Source organism: Bicyclus anynana, chromosome 2, assembly GCF_947172395.1.
Source record: "Bicyclus anynana chromosome 2, ilBicAnyn1.1, whole genome shotgun sequence".
NCBI lineage: Eukaryota > Metazoa > Arthropoda > Insecta > Lepidoptera > Nymphalidae > Bicyclus > Bicyclus anynana.
In genome coordinates, this window is record NC_069084.1 from 2,371,676 (window position 1) to 2,390,812 (window position 19,137).

General features: G+C 37.4%; 1 protein-coding gene across 1 annotated transcript in view; it reads right to left on the reverse strand.

Moving 5' to 3' along the window:
- Positions 1 to 1,295: 1,295 nt before the first annotated feature.
- Positions 1,296 to 19,137, reverse strand: part of LOC112043757 (pikachurin) — a 156,295-nt gene continuing 138,453 nt past the window's right edge. Inside the window, exons 9-18 of the mRNA XM_052886383.1 lie at positions 15,843 to 16,498; positions 11,202 to 11,279; positions 8,703 to 8,848; positions 7,986 to 8,223; positions 7,231 to 7,325; positions 6,152 to 6,538; positions 4,959 to 5,096; positions 4,181 to 4,267; positions 3,301 to 3,404; positions 1,296 to 3,110 (exon numbers count right to left, since the gene is read on the reverse strand). Of these exons, the coding sequence (XP_052742343.1) occupies positions 2,950 to 3,110; positions 3,301 to 3,404; positions 4,181 to 4,267; positions 4,959 to 5,096; positions 6,152 to 6,538; positions 7,231 to 7,325; positions 7,986 to 8,223; positions 8,703 to 8,848; positions 11,202 to 11,279; positions 15,843 to 16,498 (2,090 nt within the window). The 3' untranslated portion in view covers positions 1,296 to 2,949. The remainder of the gene's footprint in view (positions 3,111 to 3,300; positions 3,405 to 4,180; positions 4,268 to 4,958; positions 5,097 to 6,151; positions 6,539 to 7,230; positions 7,326 to 7,985; positions 8,224 to 8,702; positions 8,849 to 11,201; positions 11,280 to 15,842; positions 16,499 to 19,137) is intronic.

Consider the following 19,137-nt stretch of genomic DNA (forward strand, 5'->3'; position numbering starts at 1 on the left):
ATTATATATAATAAATTTAATTACTATAAATCGATTTGCATCAATCAATGAAGTTTACCTTTATAATATACTGATAGAGTGAACATGAAATAAATAACACTATGTAAATACATATAAAGCGCATTTGAAATTACTCTACAGGATATATTTTATTAATATGACTAGAATGGCGCTAAATTTGTTTGTTTGTAACTCGGACAAGCGATCGCGCGGAAACAAAGCAAAATTACACTTAACACTTAATATAATATAAAAGCTCAATAACTTATATATTTAATGCTATTGTAGGAGCTAAGTTTACATTCTTCTAAAAACCACGTTCATATGAAAATTCCGATATACAAACGCTAGGTATGTGTACTTAGAACTATTTTATTTTATTTTTTTTTTTTTTTTTTTTATTTATTAAAGGAAAACAAACAGCTTTACATATTACTTAAAATTAAACATATATAGTTGTTGACATTAAGCCAGCGAAGTTTTCACATATAAATTAAGAAATAATTACAAAGTACATAAATAATAATATAATAGATACATTTAATTTTTTATTTTGGCTCGTATACATTTGTCTAACGTAAGGCTTACATCTGCAATCAGGAAACGAATTAATCACATTTCCTGAGTGCAGACGCAAACATTCCGTACTTATAAAAGAATATATCAATATGTTGGTATTTCTTATTATATTTATCACAAGATCTCTGCAAGAACTTGTTTTTGCAGTAATTGCGATGTGCTTGTGATAGTTGAAATGTATTGTACTGCCGACATTTTCTCATTGACGGTTTAGGTACATTAAATTTAATTTTATTTAATAAGTAAGGACAGTCGATCATACCATTAATTAATTTATATAAAAATATTTGATCCTTATGTTCTCGTCTTAATTCTAATGAAGTTAGACTAATAACAGAGGAGCCAAATCTTTTATTGATGCATTTCACAAACTTACGCTGAATGCCCTCAATCATATCGACGTGACAGGCATACTGTGGGTTCCAAGCGGTAGAGGCGTGTTCCAAATGGGATCTCACCAGAGAGTTATAAAGTAAAATAAGGGATTTAGGGTTTCTGAAATCAGTAGTTTGACGAAGGACAAATCCAAGCATCTTGTAGGCTTTATTTTTAATTTTATTAATGTGCAAATCAAGATTTAACTGTTTATCCAACAATACGCCAAGGTCCCTTACTACGTCAACTCTGCGGAGAATTTTACCACATAAATAATAATTAGGAGTTGACACTGTCCTTTTTCTTGTAAAGGAGATAGTGCAACATTTATCAACATTCAGATGTAGACCGTTACTCAAGCAATAATCAGTGATGCGGTCTAAATCTTCCTGCAAACTATAACAATCTAATTCTGTTTTAATTATTTTGAAAATTTTAGTGTCATCAGCATAGAGTAATAATTGAGAATTTTTTATACATTTTACCACATCATTGATAAATATATTGAAGAGCAAAGGTCCGAGATGTGAGCCCTGAGGAACGCCGGATGTTATTGGTACAAAAGTTGTAGTGTAACCCTTGACAGTTACCGCTTGGGTCCTATCGCGCAGATACGACGAGAGCCATCTCAGGAGGTCACCGTGAATGCCTATAGCATCCATTTTAGCAATTAATAAGCTATGTGAAATTTTATCGAACGCCTTCGAGTAATCAGTATATACGGCATCAACACGAAATCCCTTGTCCATAGCATCCAAAATCGTATCCAACATCTCACAAAGATTTGTCTCCGTTGAACGCTTATTTATAAAGCCATGTTGAGACGTTGAGAGCAATGGTCTCACTGCCGGGAATAATGTATCGTACACAATCTTTTCAAACAATTTTGGAATGACAGACAACTTTGAAATCCCACGATAATTCCTAATATTGTGCTTATCACCGCTTTTATGAATAGGGACAATCGTAGATCGTTTCCAAATCTCAGGTAAGACACCTACTCTTAGGGAGGTCTGAAATAGGAGCGTTAGTGGTATGGACAATTGTTTGCTGCATTTTATTATAAATACACTCTCATCGTAACAAATCGTGACCTAAGTAATTATTTTAATGGAACCTAATTAATAATTGTGTAACTCAAGATGCGTGCAAATCACTTGTAAGACTAGAAATTTATTTAATTTTACATTACAAATAGTTTTTCTCATATCTACTAGATAGTAAAGCACTTCGAAAAGTTCCATTGACAATGGAAAAAAGAATAAAAGATAAAGAATGTCGTTCAAATAGATGACATTGAAAATAGATGTGAAAGTAGGAAGTTGTAGTTGCAGTTTACTTTTTGGTAGAGTTTTTTTCTAAATTGACTAAAGTGTTCCATACTAAATTTAAGCTTAATTGTGTTAAATGTCATTAATTTAAATAACGACGCTTACACTCATATTGTGTTTTATTGCCTCCGATGTTCTTTATACTTATTGATATGTCGAGAACGGAGTTTTATGAACCAATTTCATATTTTTAAATTAAATTTGTAGGGCCATTGTCGGTAAATCATCATAATAACTCACTGTTACTCGTAAACCTAAGTCGTATAACTTAAGTACTGTATTTACTATAACCAAAAATTTAATATTATTCCTTGCAGAGTAACACAAAACAAATAGTATTTATCTGTATAAACAGGCGTTAGATAACACCTGTAGATTGTTATCAGCAAGTTTAAAGAAAAAACAATATTATGAGTACCTAAATGATCTACTATAATGATTCACCGATCTAATAATATTTTTTAATTTAAAAAGAACGAGTATTTTTTAAATTAATTTTATCGAACTAAACACAAATTATATTCAGACTAAATGTAAATTGAACGTTGTTTCATTCAAATGAATCTACATGGTTCATTTAAATGAATCTACTTGGTTCATATAAATGAATCTACTCGGTTCATTTAAATAAATCTTCTCAGGTCAAAAAATGACTCAAAGTTTTCTATGGTGTGCAACGACCCACGTTATTTGTAATAGTGTGAGGCAATTTTGATAACGATAATGGTATGTCAAAATCTCCACTTAATGAGATCTGTGAGACACAGCCGAATAAGCCACTCTTGTATTTGCCCATGGTGTTCAGTTCTATTGATGGTAGGCCACCTGCAATCAGAAAAGACATAAAAATCATTTTTTTTAATTTTCTGTACTATTTAATTATCTACTAAAAAACTCACGTTTAAGACATACATATAAGAAATAAAAAATGGGTTTACTTAAAAATATTATTACTGGTCACGAATTTCAACACAATTGCAACTTTTATACAAGATGGTTGTTTTTGTTTTTTTACCTATGTAAAGGCCATTTTCTGTGTTCAATTGTTTTAGTTTGCCAGGCGATATTTTCCCCACAGATCCCAATCCATCTACTTCCAGGACTCCTGCTTGCCGGTTTCTGAAATGATTTCATAGCATTCAATATTATCAGCATATAATATTAACAGCCCACTTTTAGGCCAGTGCCTCCACCATACTAATAGGAATAATGCATGATAGTAATAATAATGATTAAAGAGTTTCTACTAAGTACCACTATCAAAAGTGTTAATGAAAATTATCAAAATCGACGGCTTGACGTGGTCTCCAATGTACGGCGTGTAAAACCATCTTGTTCTGGGATGAGAACTTTTTACACAATTATTTTTTAGAAGGAATGAAGCTCATTATTTTATATTTTGACTCAGGACTCGAACCCGGGCCTTGTAGTTTTAAGCCACTTAGACTATGTACGGAAATGCATTATCTAAAAAGATAAGAACACGTTTACATTTTGTGTTAGGTAACTTGGGTTTAAACTGAATTTGCCATTCATTACGCAGTCAATTCCGTTCGCACTTTAAATAGCAATGTTGCCTTTTCGGCATTATGTCACATTTCTCCGTCAGGAAACTTATTTAATTCAACCAAAATCTTCATTTGTGATGTTTAAGTGCTGATGCAGTTTGAGCTGTGTAGCTCACTAAACTGCAAAAGGTTAAATGTATTCAACTAAATAATAAAAAAACTATACCATAGTTAATAAAATAATATAGATAGTCTACTTGTAACATCAGATTTGGATTAGTGATTCTATGTGATAAAACTTAGAAATAAAGTTCTTTTCGTTTATTCTTTCATAGGCTTCTACTTTAGCTAACTTACTTACAATAATAGATCCTATCTATAATTTACCTTGTTGCTCTGGCTCTATGCCAAAGTCCATCATCCACTTTGGTGTGATTAGCAATGATAATTACTTCACCGCTACCTAGGTCGTATCTGAAAATAATATTACAATTTGTGTTATTTAGAAGATTGATAACTTTCGATAGATACCCAAGAAATTATAATTTATATTTTTCTATGACATTATCATTATCAAATCCAATATGTTCCTATATTACTTTTCATTAAACCTAAAACGATTAAAGTCTGCCATAACCATTAACATTTTCACTATCATCACTCTAATTTAACTTTCTCCGTTCATTCTTGTCGTGATTTTTATAGTAGTTTGCGGTTAGAGTATAAAAGTTGGCAGAGTTATGATTTCAGACTATGCAGTATGTACTATTATTACGAGTATGTAGTAGGTAAGCGATTATAGTATAGCCCAGTGGATATGACCACCGCCTCCGATTCCGGAGGGTGTGGGTTCGAATCTGGTCCGGGGCATGCACCTCCAACTTTTCAGTTGTGTGCATTTTAAGAAATTAAATATCACGTGTCTCAAACGGTGAAGGAAAACATCGTGAGGAAACCTGCATACCAGAGAATTTTCTCAATTCTCTGCGTGTGTGAAGTCTGCCGATCCGCATTTGGCCAGCGTGGTGGACTATTGGCCTAGCCCCTCTTATTCTGAGAGGAGACTCGAGCTAAGCAAGCCGAATATGGGTTGATAACGACCACGACGACGAAGCGATTATTTTCGTAAATGATTAGACAATTTCTTGTTGAAACCTTTACTTACCTGAATACAAGCACTGAGTTTTCTACAGCGAGGGACAAGAAGTCCCCCGGCGGAGTGACGCGGCCGCTCCACACCAGCAGCCCGTCCGACGACACCGACCGGAAACGGATGTTTATGTCCAACGTGTAACTCAGCAACCTAGCGGAAATAATATTTAATAGTAATAAGTTGGGTGTAGGCGGCTCAGGATGGTGATGTTTGGAAGTCCCTACAAAAGGCCCATGTCCTGCAGTGGACGACCATCGGCTGATATGATGATGACTCAGACCAATTATAGAAGGAACTGTATCGCACTCATAGTCACGAACAAAATTGTCTGTCATTGTCTGAGGAAACCGAGCTTAGATTTGGTATATATCTTATACTAAACCAGAAGTTTTTGCCCGTTTTTACACAGAAAGGTACTTTTACGGAGCTCTTTAAACGACGAACACGATTACAACTATATAACATCGATTCTATAGAGACAGTTTTTATAATCGCATTAGATCGTTTATCATATACTTTGACAAAAAAGTAACGTCAAGCGAGGCAGGTCCCATTCAATAATTGGTCTGAGGATGATGATGATGATGTTGATGAATAATCTATACGTACTAATATTATAAAGAGGTAAAGTTTGTTAGATTGTAGGGTGTAGGTAATCTCTGAATCCATTGAACCGATTTTGAAAATTCTTTTACCAATAGAAACCAACGTTATTTGTGAGTGTCATAGGCTATAGTTTATCCCCGTAATCCCATATGAACGAGAACTATGCGGATGAAAGCGTGGAGCGGAGCTGTTACTATTGAAGTAAGAGATTTATAGGTCAGGTTTTTAGTTTTTTGTGCAGGTTGTAAAGAAATTTAAATTCAGGACACGGTAATTTTGTAATACAAAATGACAAAACAAGTAAATGATTCCTGGCGAGACCTGCAATATGCAATGCGCTGTCTTGCACCTGTCAGCCTGATACATTTAGTTATTGCTCACGTGCCTGTATGTTCATCAAAACCTACCACATACCTTTTGCTTTAAAATACCTTTTACAGCAAAAGATATGTGCTTGGCGGAGAAACAAGCATCATTTATCGGTCATTTTGCACGCAAAGACTGATTTTTTTCGTACGTAGGTACTTACGGATAAAGTAATGTAACCCATTACTTTCAATAATAAATTTGATATTATTAAAAAAAAAATTCAAAATTACCTTTTAATCGTCTCCTCATCGTCAATATGGATGAAGCTGTCTTTACCACTAAAACTCGGATATGTGTTGGTATCGCCCCAATTAATTTCATTCGTGTCCAAATATTTAACTTGCATGTACGTCTGTCCATCGTAGACGGGTCCTTCTGTCATTATATCGTTCTTCTTTTCTATATCGTTCTGCATTTGCAGTCGCTTTTTACTAGCTAAATATTTCTTCTTTTTGTATTTCTCTATGTGGTTGTGTTGAGAGTGCTTTTTTGATTTCACCTTGTGGTATTTAATTTTGAACCCCTTTTTTGGTACTATTGAGCGATGGATGTCATTGTTTGATATATTTAGAGGGTATACTGGTATGTGGTCCAATGCTTCCTTGCATGATGATTCACTGAAATATTATACTAAAATTTAATAAAATAGCGTAATAAATAAAGGAACGACAATTTAATTTTGTGGTTCATATATTTCCATCTAATGTGAATGTGAATAATTAAATATGTAACTTGTTTATTTGTCTAAAAGGCATTGTAAAAAATAGCTTAATAAAAATGAGTCATTATTGTTCCATACTCGTTTTTGTGATTCATATATTTCGATCAAATTTGAATGTATTTCATAAATTAAGTATTTTGTTTATATAAAGCATTTGTCAAAAATGCACTGTAGAAGTCGGTTAAAAGAAAAAAATAGGAAACTATAGACGGTCTAAAAAAATACGAGTTACTTTATTCAAATTTCCATCCATTATCATCCATCCATTTCATTTAGTAGTGAAAGTTAATTTTGTATTGGTTAAAAATATTTGTAAAAGGTTGGTAGATATATATTATGTAAAGTTAAAATAAAAGCAATAAAATTATTTAAAAAATTAATTTGTGATTCACGGTGTTGATTAACGATTTAGTTTTATTGATTTTTTTGTAGGTAATTATTAGTTTTCAATCGTGTACCTGCCTACTGACCCCAATAAAATTCGACCTCAGTTATGAAGCCCACAATAAACTTAGACCTATTAAAGTTATGGATTGTGAAATTAGCGTTAGAAAGGCTAAGTATGGAATTAGCGCCACAGGTACGTACATGCACGTGTCGTTGTGAGTTTCGTCGCAGTTGTCGACGTCGACGCCGCCCAGCGCCGCCGACACGACCGACAGCTCTTCGTCGTTGATCACCAGCTGAAAACGTGCCCGACGTTCAAAAAGGGTCGACATTTGAATAATTGCTCAAATCGTAACGCCTCGAAGTGACAGACACTTGAACTCATTAATTATGATGCGAACAGCGCTTTGTACGTCATCTTTTTTGACTAAAATTTTTCAAGTTTTTGTCCGTTTCTGTCGTATGCGTAATTCCGTTTAAAAGTGCATCAGAGGACGTAATTTTATTTATTAGTTATGAAGGATATGTTATTGTTACCTACTTGTTTTGTTTGTTACTTGACCAAAGTTGTAGAATATTCAAGTAAACAATATTTTTGTGTTAGGCTTAGGGCAAGGTTTGTAACCCCATAAACTTTTGTTTAACTTTATACTCCCCTAATATCTAAAAAAATAAATTACGTCACTTGACAAACAAACCATAAATAAAAAAAACTGTACCATTCAATGGACTAGATAAAAATTGATGAAACCACAAGACACAGCTTTTCTTGATTGTTTGTTTGTTTGTTCGCATCATATAGGCTTTGAAACTACTGAACCGATTTGAAAAATTCTTTCACTGTTGGGAAGCTACACTATCTCCGGGTATTATAAGCTATTTTATCCCCGTATTCCTGCGGGAACTATGCGGGTAATGCGTGGCGTCTGCTAGTGTAAAGTGAAAGGGATACTAACCTTACCAACGCAGCCACTAAAAGAAGTTCTCAAAGCGAGCCTCGGCGGCAGGGGGTGCGGGGCGCCCCCCAACATCATAGGCTGCCGTAGTGTGAGGTGTCTCGCCGCCCCACGTGACGTGACCGATCGTGTCGTATCCGTCGCGCTGTCGTGTCGCCGCACGCGGAGGGACGCGCGGCGACCCGACCGGCTCACTGAGATGCGATGCCATTCGTTTTGCTCGAGAGGGTATGCTGATCTAGAAATAGATATATAATAGTAAGTATCGATACTAATATTATACATGCCAAAGTAAGTGCGTCTGTCTGTTACTTTTCACGACACATCCATCTTGGAGCAGAACATAAGAACATAAAGTTGAAGTTCTTTTTATCCCAGGTAAATCCATAATGCCCATGGGATATGCAGCCTTTTACGCTTACGCGTTAAGCAGTCAGTCATGATCATTATCATTAACATCTCGTAGTGGTTGGCATTTATAATTAACATCCCAACTAGAAGCAGGCGGGTCAGAATCGCGGATTTCGGAAGTCCCTATAAAAGGCTTATGTTCGGCAGTTCATCAGGCCATCAGCTGATTTGATGACCATGACGCAGCTGATGATCCTAAGTGGATGTGGTGGTCTTAGTTAGGTGGACTGTGGTCTAATCCGTATATTCCTGGCCTGGTCCTATAGCTACTAAAATGAGCTGATAAGTTGGTTGCAAATTGCTTACCGCACTAGAGCGATCCCAGAGCCAAGATCAAAGGCAAACTCCACGAAGTAGTCCCGCAAGTGCAGCGAGAAGAAGTCACCGTCTCCACTGGGGTGCTCCGCGTCGTAGAGTACCAGCCCGTCGCCGCTAGAGGGCCTCAGAGTGATCTGTGGGACATAAACTACTAATGACACATGGATATTATAGAACTAGAGCCTATATTAGCCAAAGAAAATTCATTTTGACCTGACCAAAATTTGGGATTTTTTGTAACGATGGAGCCGTGTTAGCCCAGTGGATATTACCTCTGCATCCGATTCCGGAGGGTGTGGGATCGAATCAGGTCTGGGGCATGCACCTCCAACTCTTCAGTTGTGTGTATTTTAAGAAATTAAATATCACGTGTCTCAAACGGGAAGGAAACCATCGTGAGGAAGCCTGCATCCCAGAGAATTTGCTTAATTCACTGCCAATCCACATTGGGCCAGCGTGGTGGACTAAGGCCTAAGCCCTCTCATTCTGAGATTCTATGTTAGCGAGACAAAATTCATTTTGACCAGACCACAATTTGAGTTTTTCTGTAACGATGTTCTCTAACAATAAACTATAGGATTTGAAAGATAGAAGGGAATTCGAAACTCGCAGTTGCGATTTATACAAAACATCGATGAAAGACTTCTGATAGAAATTACCGTATAATCTTTTTAATCTGTTTGAACTTAGTGACACATGGATATAACTAAGCGCAATTTCGCAGAACCGCAAAGTTGCAACGCATTGCTTATTTTATAAATCACGGAGCTGAATTGAAATCGTATGATGGGTTTAAGCTCCGAATCATCTCTCTCTTAAGGGCAATAGGCTGATTACAATTATCAGCCTCTTCTTCTTGAATGTTATATTATATGCTAAAGTTTGTAAGAAGGTATATTATTTAGTAATCACATCTTCATACGGAAACGCAAAGGAATTGAGGGTAAATGAAGATATTTTGTAGATATACCAGTATATTACAGCCCCGCCTATAAAACCGCATGTAAAACCACACGACATAGTGATGTAACAGAATTTAAATAACACTCAAGCAAGTCGAATAATAAATAATTCTCACCGAAAATGATTAAGATTCCAATAAAATAATTGTTTCACAGACGAATTATTCCTTAAATTTGGGTCGTAGCAAGCAGAAACCGTTTTAATATCGGCCATTATTGTTTTCGATATCGCCTCGCCAATTAAATATAACAGCTGTGCGCAATGCTGGTACATCGAAGTTTCGTTTCGTTCGGCTATCGGGCGAGAAACTTCGGCACGGCAACTTCGGGCAAACTCGGCACGCTACCAAGGAGTTTAATTAACGCGTATTGTGTTTGATCGAATGTGGTTCGAATCGTATAAATTATACATCGATGTATATGTCTGATAACCCAGTGGATGTAACATTTGTCTTCGATTCGGAGGGATTTGGTTCGAATCCTGTCCAAGACATGCACAAACTTTTCAGTTATGTGCATTTTCAGAAATTAAATATCACGTGTCTCAGATGGTAAAGAAAAAACATCGTGAGCAAACCTGCATACCTGAGAATTGTCATAATTCTCTACGTGTTTGAAGTCTGCCAATCCGCATTAGGCCAGCGTGGTGGACTATTAGACTAATCCCTCTCATTCTGAGAGCTGATCCGAGGTCAACGGTGAGCCGAATATGGGTTGTTAATGATGATGGATGATGATGTATATGTCTGAAATAATATCGCTGATGAAACGGTCGGTGAATCGCGAAGAATTGACAGTTATATATGTTTCGAATATTAATAACAATCATGAACATCATTAGCAAGTGATGGATGTCCAATCCTGGACATAGGCCACTTCCATCCAAACAGAACGGTCTCGAGCCGCCAGCATCCAGCGGCTCCCTGCAACCCGCTTGATGTCCTCGGTCCATATAGTGGGGGGTAGAGCAACACTGCACATTCCAGTGCGGGGTCGCCATTGCACGTTGGGACCCCAACGTTCATTGGCTCTTTGAACTATGTGGCCTGCCCATTGCCACTTCAGCTTCGCGACTATAACTTTACACGACATTTTGCCCCTGTGATGTGATGTTTACAATAGGTCATCATCATCAGCATCATCATCATTATCAACCCATATTTGGCTCACAGCTGAGCTCGAGTCTCCTCTCAGAATGAGACAGGTTAGGCCAATAGTCCACCACGCTAGCCCATTGAGGATTGGCAGACTTCACACAGCAGTGAGTAATTTAATTGCAACTTTTTTGGAGAAGAGGGCACTGCGCGACATGCTTTATTCGAATGCTTGGTCTGTGGCGATCTGAGAGAGGTGGCAAAGGGAGTGGATGGCCACGTGGGTTCCGCTAGCCTGATTACGCGTATGCTGTTCAGCGGAGAGAGTGAGTGAGTGAGAACGAGAGACGAGGAAAGAAAGGGAAAAAGGAAGAGAAATAATCTAGAGGTAGTTCCGTGTTAATTCTGATGATTGAAGAAACATGTTTTACCTGTATATCAAGCCACGATTGCGCTGAGTTGCCGAGACCCGGCAGCCGGAGATATGACGAGCCGTTGAAACGGGGAACCTGGAATGTCATAATTTCAAAATATTGCTATAGTCTAGCAAGTTCGTTGATAACACTCCCATGATATGCGGGCGACGGGCGGAAAGACTGCGCGGGTGTGAAATCGTGTGTGCGGGGAAGTGACGTGCATCAGTCGTGGGTTTTTCATTCATTGTTACACGCCCAACTACTACAACATCGGGAGTGTTACGAACGATGTTGCCAAGCTATACACTCCTCGAGGAAAAACCGAAGGAGTTGTTCATATGCGAATGAACCATGTTTCTATACTTCACCGAAACCGAAAAAGGTGTGGATTATTATCATCCTCCTAACAAATAAGCCCGCTTCCATCTTAGATTACATCATCACTTACCATCAGGTGAGACGAAAACAACTTCATTATTGGAGTTTACTGCAATTTACTCCAAGAAACGATTTTCATATAGTCGCCCGGTATGGAAGTTTTATGAAGAGTGAAATTCATTACCAATAGGTAAGCGTTATACGTTTTCCTTTGCAACGTCCCTTGCTTACTTTTAAGATCATGTACAGGCTACGTACATATTATGTTACGTGCATATTAGTTTACCAAATCAAATTAATTTAAGAATGAAAGTGATAGATAAATACATGTTTTAACAATATATGATGCATTTATTTATCTTCTTTACCAATTTATGTAGGTACCTACTATGTATATTCTACTCGTAACACTATTAATCTATACTAAAATTATAAAGAGGAAAGATTTGCTTGTTTGTTTGTTTGTTTGTTTGCATTGACTACTCTGAAACTACTTTATTTTAGTAACAAGCTGACGCCACGCGGTTTCACGCGCGTGGTTCCCGTTCCCGTAGGAATACGGGGATAATATATAGCCTATAGCCTTCCTCGATAGATGGGTTATCTAACACTGAAAGAATTTTTCAAATCGGACCAGTAGTTCCTTAGATTAGCGCGTTCAATCAAACAAACAAACAAACTCTTCAGCTTTATAATATTAGTACAGATATGAACATTTATTTTTGTCTATTTATGTTTTTAACTTGAGTTACAAATTATTATTTTTTTATCTAAGTCGATCCTACGCGACATCGCTCAAAGCTAAAGCTATTTTAGTCATGGCCGAAATCTGTTCCGAAGTTCAATCATTAGTCAAAAACTAATGGGGGTAGATTGTGATTATGTTAAGTCTGAAGCAGGCTTTGTTTTATAGAGATCAAATCCTATTGAACTATAATTATAATATTATAATCCCAATATCTTTTTGACACTACTGATTTGAACACGTTAACGATTTAAACAATTTCATTCATTTTTATTTAGCGTATTCTAATGTATGTAATAAAGAGAGTTCTTAGGAAAAAAAAATTACAATATTTTCAGAAAATAATACTCAATCACAGTGCAATGGCTGAACGTTTTTAGATTAAACTAACTTGAGATAGATTATACTTATTCGATACAGCAGCGTACTTTTTATATATTTCCATAGGAGTGGAATCCACATGGGTGAAACCGCGTGACATAGTTAAGTTAAAACCGGTTCCACACAGACAAAGTCGAGGGTTTCCACTGTTTCAGAATAAACTGAGAAAAGAAAGTACGATCAAGATAAATTACGCAATCTAAAACAAGCTTAAGGCAACCAAGTAAACGGAATGAAACGGTAATACATCAATCAAGTCAGATACGAGAAGGTACAGTCACAGACTCAATGCATAAAACTGTCTCTATTTTATCATTAAAACGTTTGATGATTACGATCTTATTTTGTGAAAAAGTATCTCAACAGGTATCTATACTTATAATAGGTAAATCTGTAGAGAGGTCAATTCTGTACATGAAATATAATTTCCAAAATAACTATCAGGGGGTGATTAGTGGTCGATACTGATGCCAAAAATGCAATCAGTAGAATTGCTGTCTGTCTGTATGCTCGTTATAGAAACAAAAACTACTAGACGGATTTTAATGAAACTTGGTACAATTATTCTTTATACTTCTGGGCAGGTGATCAATAGGAGCAGAGCAGTGAAAGGAAATGTTGGGAAAACGAGAGAAGTTACTCCATTTTTAAAGCGATACTGTAAGGGCAGGATTAAAGAGGTCTAAGGGCGGACGAAGTCGCGGGCGTCTTAGGTGGGCGGTTAAGAACTAAACTAAAAAACCGGACAAGTGCGAGTAGGACTCCCCCATCGAGGGTTCCGTACGTAGGATCAATAGGAATCGAATTTTACAGAGCTATTCCCGAAATTCAGATTGTTTGAATCAGAATTTCGAATTTGTTTGAAAAAAAAAACTCATTTTTATATATTTTTTCATTATAAATGAGAAATTTTGCGTCGGAATTCTGAAAATCGGAAAAAATAAATAAAATGTATTTTTCAATGTGCACTACAAGCCTTTTATTATGATATTTTAAATTAGACGCTTCAATATGAAATTCAGATCCCTATAAAAATATAGCCCTACAGTTATTTTTTTCAAGATTTAATAGTAAATATGTGTAGTTTGAGATTTTTTCTTTTACCTACTTAAGGTCTGTAACGATGTTACTTGCCAAAATTTATAGTTTTAGGTCAACGGAAAATACCTTCCCTATGAGTTTTGATTCCCTTGAAAATGTCGAAATATGCGTGTTTTTCTGAATAAACGGCCGTATCTTTTTTTAGTCTAGTAGTTTAAAAGGACAGACGGACAACAAAGTGATCTTATAAGGGCTCCGTTTTTCTTTTTGAAGTACGGAACCCTAAAAAACAAGTTTAAATAAAAAAAACCCAAGCTTAAAATATACACACCGGTATAAAATTAAAGCGGTAATTCACTCTACTACTATTTCACTTAGCTGCGAGTAAGCGTGCGTTATTTACATCAAAACGGACTTTACATTTTAAAAAGAAAACGCATAAAGCTCACTCTGAATCCTCGCAATTTAAATTTAAAGCACTTTCACGACGCAAAGGAGAGTTTTCTTTCACTTTTTTATACGCGTTATTTAAATTCATTACCACAGGAACAAGTTTAAGGAAAATATTCACATCTAAAGACATTTGAAAAATTCATTCAAATACTTTTTAACCAGGTGTTCACATTTAGTAGGTAAATAATTCTTCTATTACTGTAAATGTGCAATTTAGTATTTGCGATTATTACAATTATTAATTGCCGGTGTGTTTGTTGTTAAAACTCATAAACATTTGAATGAAATTTCACACAATTATTGTCAATTATTATTTTAAATAATAATAACAAAGCCAACGAATAAGTAACACTTCATGAACCGATAGAAAAGCTGTTGAAATTTTCACAGAATATGATGTATTTGTATTAAAAACGACATAAAAACGACAGGATTTTTGTTTACAAAAATCCTGTCGTTTTTATAGATAATGGTACCTACGGAATATTTCACTCGCACTTGGCCGGTTATTTCGTCTTTATATCCCAAGATTGTAAAAAACAGAATTTTTTTCATGATTGGAAGTTCTACTGGGTCTACTATTAAATTAATAAACAACTTTGGGTTATTTGTCTTTTTAGTAACAAACTGCTCAATTTGCAGCAATAACAAATGCAGAGTCCGTTAGAGTTTAACAACATATTTCAGCTATTACAGATATTACTATAGCGTACGCCCGCGACTTCGTCCGCGTGGACTTCAGTTTTTCACAAAACCCGCGGGAACAATGGATTTTTCCGAGATAAAAAATAGCCAATGTGTTAATCTAAAGTAAAATCTATTTCCATTCCAAATTTCAGCCAAATCGCTTCAGTAGCCGCAGTACAAAGGGGGAACAAACATATACACTTACATACACACACACACACACACAAACTTTCGCCTTTATAATATTAGTGTGATAAACCTACAAGAAAGAGTCTACTTGAAAATGAAAAAAAAAGTACAGAAAAACAGAAGTGCAAAACGTATAATGAATAAGTCTTTGAGCGCAATTAATTACGCCACTGTGGGGAAATATTATAATAATCATAATAGCCACGGTAATTGCGAATTATTATTCAAGCTTATTTTCATGAAAAGAAAACCATTTTTAACGGCCTTTGTGGTATACTCTTCTTATTCAATTATATTCCTTAATATAAAATTGCTTTGTTTGTACAAGAATGAATGAGTAAAACTTCGTTTTAAATTAAGCCTAGCCTTCATAATAACTGTTTGTTTTACTACGATAATTAATTAAGTACTTCGTTAAATACTCTAAGTAATAGTTTATAACAGCTTCATTTTAAAATGTTACATAAACATTAATTTATGTTTTTAATTCTTCACTACAAATAGGTTTCAAATTTACATCACATTAAATTGGTTTTAATACATTTTAGGCATTTTTTTAATCTATACTAATATTATAAAGCAGAAGAATTTGTTTGTTTGTTTGCTTGAACGCGCTAATCTCAGGAACTACTGGTCCGATTTGAAAAACTATGTCAGTGTTAGATAGCCCATTTATTAAGGAAGGCTACAAGCTATATATTATCCCCGTATTTCTACGGGAACGGGACCCATGCGGGTAAAACCGCGCGGCGTCATCTAGTGAAGTATAAATAAATAATCACCTTTAAATCCAGTGTGATCTCGCATCTCTTTCCAGCGTAGCCCAAAGGACAGAGACAGACGCGATTAACACAGCCACCACCATGCTGACACTCGCAGTCGTTCTTCGTTTCTTCATTTTTCAGTTCATTATCGATATCATTAACAATTTTACTTTCTTCATTTTTACTGTCACCACTGAATTGTGTATCATATTTTTCATTTTTAAGAGCATTGTTTTCACTACTTTTGCTAGAAGCATAGTTTTTAACATATTTGTCCCCACCCCTGTTATCACCGATAAATATTTTGCCATATTTGTCATTAAATCTCGCTTTTAAATCATTACGATCATCGTTTTTATCACCGATAAACTGTTTGTCATGTTTGTCGTGAAATCGTCCTTTAGAATCATTTATGACATTGTTTTTTAGTCGGAATTTTTCTAGTTTGTCCTTAAATTGTGCTTTGACATCATTGTATTTGAACTGAAGTAAAGAGTTGTCTAGTTTGTTGTGATCTTTTCCATCTCGCATGACTATGTCATTGTCTTCGAAGTGTACTATGTCGTTGATATCATATATACCGTGGATGTCTACAGGCTTGGGTTTGTGCGGTATGATTTCACTGGTAACTTCGCTGATTGGTCTCCATGGAGCTAGGGTCGGAGCGCATTCGGCTGAAAATAAATTAGACCCATTAGTCACACTTATACGAGTAAAAATATACAACTAAAACTTTGACCCATTCTGTCATTATCATCTCCTTTCTCTTATTCCATTTATGTGGCAAAATATGTCAATCTCCTCCATTCGTCTCTATTACAACTTAATAATGTATATATATATATAAAAATACGTAATTTTGCAAACTAAATAGTCTTCGCTATGTTTTTTTTTAAAATACCAGAAAAGGTTATTGATGTCTAGGCACTCGGTTTCTCTATTTTCGTAGATTTAATTGCAATATCATATTCAGATTTCTCCCGAAGATATTTATTTCGAAAACCGCGAAGCAAACGCTTTTACAACATCAAAATCTACAGACACGTGCATGCTAATCTCTTCATAACATGCAGCGGAGGGTTGTCGCTTAGCTGCTGAGAGACGAGTCGTTTATCACGGCAGCAGCTAATCTCTCCAGTCGGCACATAGCTAACTTTTGCGCACGTCTCATATTGAAGAGACGAGTACGCGAGGGATTATGATTTTAATAGTTTGTGTATAGCATAGTGGCGTGCACTATATACTATTTGCATGGCACTACCGGAACGCTACATCGCTTGGCGGTACGTCTTTGTCGGTAGGGTGGTAACTAAACACGGCCAAAGTCTACCACCAGCCAGAGCTGGACCAATTAAGAAAACTTCAATCGGGCCAGCCGGGGATCGAACCTTGGACCACCGTCTTGTAAATCTACTGCGCATTCCACTGCGCCACAGAGGCCAAAGTTTCAAACTCCATAATTTCCAACAACATTTACCTACTCGAAAACACCAACGTCGCTTCATATCATGCCGCACTGTATTGAGGCTAATCTATCTAAGGGTAAAGTTGAGTTGTGACGTTCTAATAGTAATGTCTGAGTTTACTGAACTGATTATATAATGATTTATTTATTTTGCTATCATCCGCGAAAATTCGGCGAACCCATGCGACAACGTCACCCAGGTCCGACAAAATACTCTCTACGTACGTTTCACCCCGAAACCGGAGCATCCTCAGGAGATGTTGACTCTACAACGTGCAATTGCAAAGTGTCGTTTTCGACCTTTGCTTCGTCTTTTATAGACCAAAAAGTAGGTGGGGCAAGAGGTGGGCGTTGCCAAGATACTCATAATATAAGCGATTTATCTCGCATCGCATTCAAACATTTTTATTAGTGGTGACTTCGATAACTCTATTTGTTCATTTAATAAGGTAATTCCTGACTTATTATGTTTTATTATTTCTAATTGTTCCAAAACGCATAGTCGTAGGCCTTTATTGCAAGTGTGTAAAATGTCATACATATGATTATCTGCCAGCTTATGACCAGTATCTAGGAGATGCTTTGCAAAGTGCGACCTTTGTGGACGGTCATTTCGAACAGCGGATATGTGTTCCTTGTATTGGTCAAACCGGTCGGAATTTTGATACACGTTACAAGGAACACATATCCGCTGTTCGAAATGACCGTCCACAAAGGTCGCACTTTGCAAAGCATCTCCTAGATACTGGTCATAAGCTGGCAGATAATCATATGTACGCGACCGAATCTTGGTACGTGACCATCGAGCGAGCCAGCGACGATTGGTTCGGCATCCACCGCCTCTGTCGCCGCCTCTCAGGAACTCGCGCTCCGACTAGGCCCCTCCTGGCCAGTGACGGTACCCCACGTTACCGCGCCGAGGACCGAGCTGAGATATTCGCGGACTACCTCGAGAAGCAGTTCCAACCGAATCCGACCACTGATGTGCAGCATGACGACACCATCGAGCGACACATAAAGACATACTTCGAGGCACCAATAGCTCCGACCGAAGACCCCGTCGTGTTCTCCCCTGGACAAGTCCAAAGGATGATTCGACGAACCAAACTCCGCAAAGCACCCGGCCCCGATCGAGTCCCCAACGAGGCCCTGCGTCACCTCCCCCGGCAAGCAATTGCGACACTGACGCAGCTCTTCAATGGAATTCTCCGCACCGGGTACTTCCCCTCAGCGTGGAAACTCGGCCGAGTCATCCTTATCCCCAAGCAAGGGAAGAACATTTTGCAGCCTGGGAGTTACCGCCCTATCACATTGCTATCGACCACCTCAAAAGTCTTCGAAAAACTGCTCCTGCTGCACATCATGCCCCATCTACAACCACGCGACGAACAGTTCGGATTCCGTGCCGAACACTCTACGACACTCCAAGTGACGAGGGTACTGCATCACCTCGCTGCCGCCCACAACAAGCGAGAGCACTCCATCGCAGTATTCCTCGATATGGAAAAAGCGTTCGATCGCGTCTGGCACACCGGCCTAGTGTACAAGTTGTCCACGTCTACTACTCCTCGTCGAGTAGTTAAGACTGTGAACACCTTTCTTCTGGACAGACGTTTTCAAGTGGCGGTCGAAGACGCCTTGTCCACGGAACGGCCCATACGTGCCGGTGTGCCCCAGGGAAGCTGCCTGTCGCCCGTCTGCTATAGCAGATATACGGACGACATCCCAGTTGCGAACGGCGCCATGCTTGCGCTGTACGCCGACGACGCCGCGTTTATAACCACATCGCTGTCGGGCCGACACGCGGCGATCAAAATGCAGCGCGCACTGGACGCACTTCCCCACTGG